This window comes from Chiloscyllium plagiosum, chromosome 51 (assembly GCF_004010195.1).
Source record: "Chiloscyllium plagiosum isolate BGI_BamShark_2017 chromosome 51, ASM401019v2, whole genome shotgun sequence".
Lineage (NCBI taxonomy): Eukaryota > Metazoa > Chordata > Chondrichthyes > Orectolobiformes > Hemiscylliidae > Chiloscyllium > Chiloscyllium plagiosum.
The window spans coordinates 2,465,077-2,468,112 of record NC_057760.1 but is presented as its reverse complement, the minus strand read 5'-3'; the positions used below and the strand labels follow the sequence as shown (position 1 = coordinate 2,468,112).

Genomic DNA, 3,036 nt, shown 5'->3' with positions numbered 1-3,036 from the left:
TGACTCCGAAGAATATCTGGCTAGCTGAAAGTGTCCTTGAAATCCTCGTGGATCAGAGGTAAGAGTCAGGCGCCAGCTCAGCTGTGCAGGGCCGTTGATAACACTGTGCCCAGGGAAGAGGGGCGAAACGAGAAAGAAACTGTACTGCATGCTGGTGGGAGAGAGAAAGCAGCCTCGTTATCGCCACGTAGGCCCTGAATCTACACAGCATGGAAACAGTGTCTTCGGTCCAACTCATCCATGCCAGCTATGTTACATAGAACAATACAGCGCAGAACAGGCCCTTCGGCCCTCGATGTTGCGCTAACCTGTGAACTATTCTCAGCTCGTCCCCCTACACTATCCCATCATCATCCACGTGCTTATCTAAGGATTGTTTAAATCTCCCTAATGTGGCTGAGTTGACTACATTAGCAGGTAGGGCATTCCACACCCTTGCCACTCTCTGTGTAAAGAACCTGCCTCTGACATCTGTCTGAAATCTATCACCCCTCAATTTGTAGTTATGCCCCGTCGTACACGCTGACATCATCATCCTAGGAAAAAGACTTTCACTGTCTACCCTGTCTAATCCTCTGATCATCTTGTATGTCTCCATCAAATCCCCCCTTAGCCGCCGCCTTGCCAATGAGAACAGACCCAAGTCTCTCGGCCTTTCCTCGTAAGACCTTCCCTCCAGACCAGGCAACATCCTGGTAAATCTCTTCTACACCTTTTCCAATGCTTCTGCATCCTTCCCGAAATATGGGGGCCAGAACTGTACACGATATTCCAAGTGTGGCCGCCCCAGCGTTTTGTATAGTTTACCCAAACTAAATCTTGGTGACACTGTGACTCTAACTATAAACATTCAGTTATGACTCTGTCCGTTAAAACTCTCATTCGTGTCTCAGTTCCCCCCTTATACGCTGGTGCACACCGATATCGACAGGAAACAAAACACATGGACGGGGAGCGAAACTGAAAATACTGCTCACTCGTCTTTGTTTACCAGAGTTGGTACTTGCTCATTGGGAAGTTTTGTCTCTGCCTTCCATTCCTGAGTGCTTCAAGGCTGGTTGGTCCATTTGTAGAAGGTTTCTGATGTATTCAGTAAAGCTTACTGCAGGAGAAATGAACTGGTTTACTTTCAGCTGAGAGTAGGGTTTGACAGCTCCTCTCCCGGTGGGAACCTGATCAAATCTCTGTCTCTCTGTGGCAGTCCCAGCAGCAGTTAGCTCAGAGGGCCGAAGGGCCTGTACTGCGCTGGATTGTTCTGTGCTTGAAGAACCAATCCCTTGGCCTTTCAAGCCTTTGGCCTCAAAAGCTGGTCACTAGTCCATAGACCAATCCGGTTGCTGCCTGGAACTCTGCCCAGACACAACCTCCGGTTTGTCTGCAGGGTTCAGCTTCAGTTGCTGCTGAACTGGGAGTCGGGTTACTCGGGTTTCAAAACGCCCTTGCAAGACCTTGGGTTTCCCATTTCAGTGTTGAGAAGTATATGACTAAAAAGATGTGCTGTTGTACGTTGGGCAAAGGCCGTAGGCTGCTGGCGGGTACCATCTCCTGGTCCCGTTTCCCTTCGTGTGTCAGGCATCTTCTTCAAAACGGAGTGAGGCCTGTGTGCAGAGGCAGAGAGCCAGGAGAAGGCGGGGGGGGGTGCAAGGCAAACCTAGGTCCTGCTCATCTGCTGATGAGCTCCCAAAAGCCAGTGGGTTGGGAGGGTGGAGAGATCGCTGATCCTGAGGCTGGGAGGTGCAGCGGTGAGTCGTCCTCAGGAGCGAGGCGGGGGGGGTGGGGAAGGTTCACGTGGGGAATGAGGCGTGAGGGAAGGAAGGCAGTGTTGGACTCCGAACTGCTGAGACAGCGAGCTGTTTGTCTGTCCCCGTACTGCCACCATCACCTCTTCTGTCTTGGTCAGAAGGTGAGATTAGAGTCCCTCCATTGTGGAAGCTGTGATGTGAGGAGGATGTCACAGTGGAATCTGTTCCTGGCGGGGGGGAGGATCTCGGGCGTGAGGCGATGGGCTTTGTTCACAGTCCCTGTAACTGCCCATTGCTAGCTGCCCTCCATCCTTTTCATAAACGAGACTGTGACTAGAGACTTTCTGGTCACCCCACTGGTGCAGATGGCCCTTGAGCCTGGGCTCCTGGTCCAGAGGGAGGGACACAGTCACAGAGAGAAGCGCAGAGCCTCATCGAGGGGCCGTCCTGCCCCCGGGCCCTGGAGCAGGATGCAGTGTTCCCGGTACAGATGGGGTTGGTCTGGCCGGGTGGTAGAGGGAGGGGAGTGTGCTCAGCTGGCTGAAGCAGAGGCTGTCTTCCAGGGAGTGGGTGCTGAAGAGCAACATGCTGATCGCCATGATCGTTTACACCTACCTACGGCTGATTGTGGATCACCACGGCACACCACAGCTGCAGGCCCTCCGACAGAAGGAGGTGGACTTCTGTATGACCCTGCTCCGGGACAAGGTGAGCCAGGGAGGGATCGCGGTGGGCTCCTGGGATGGAGGGGGGGGGGGGGGGCGGGAAGCGGGACAGTCCCTGGGTGAGTCTCTGCTGTTCTCTCACCCCAGCATTCCCCTACTTCCTACATGGCACTTGCTGGTTGGCAGAGAGACAGCTACATAGTGACCCAGTGACTGTCTCCTGGAAGGTGCCAGCTGTCCTCACTCCATTCCCCCCACCCCCCCCCAGTACAGTTCCATGTCGTCCCTGGACACAGTCTGGCTAGACTTCATCTCTCCCTCTCTGGTTTCCTAGAGCCTGCTCTGTCCTTACTGCACTGAGACTGATTGATTGGAACTGTCCTACTGTGGGCCCACTGAGCACTTCAAGTGTTGTGCACGATACCTGTAGGTTGCAGTGGATTAAAGGCATTTTAGCAAAGAATCCCTCTCCCCATTGCACTCTCCCTTCACCCCCACCTTTGGAGCCCCATATCCACCTTTTCTCTCCATCCCACTCTTCCTGCCCACATCTCTTTCTCTTTTGTTCTCCCTCTCCCACCCCCTGCCCCCTCACTCTCAGGCGCCCCCCCCAACCCCCTCGCGCTCGG

At 54.1% G+C, this 3,036-nt stretch overlaps 1 protein-coding gene across 1 annotated transcript in view; it reads left to right on the top strand.

The window, feature by feature from the left end:
* The window catches only part of ints3 (integrator complex subunit 3), a 61,722-nt gene that overhangs the window by 5,115 nt on the left and 53,571 nt on the right, over window positions 1-3,036 (top strand). The window contains exons 2-3 of the mRNA XM_043684086.1: window positions 5-58; window positions 2,306-2,450. Coding sequence (XP_043540021.1) covers window positions 5-58; window positions 2,306-2,450 — 199 coding nt within the window. The remainder of the gene's footprint in view (window positions 1-4; window positions 59-2,305; window positions 2,451-3,036) is intronic.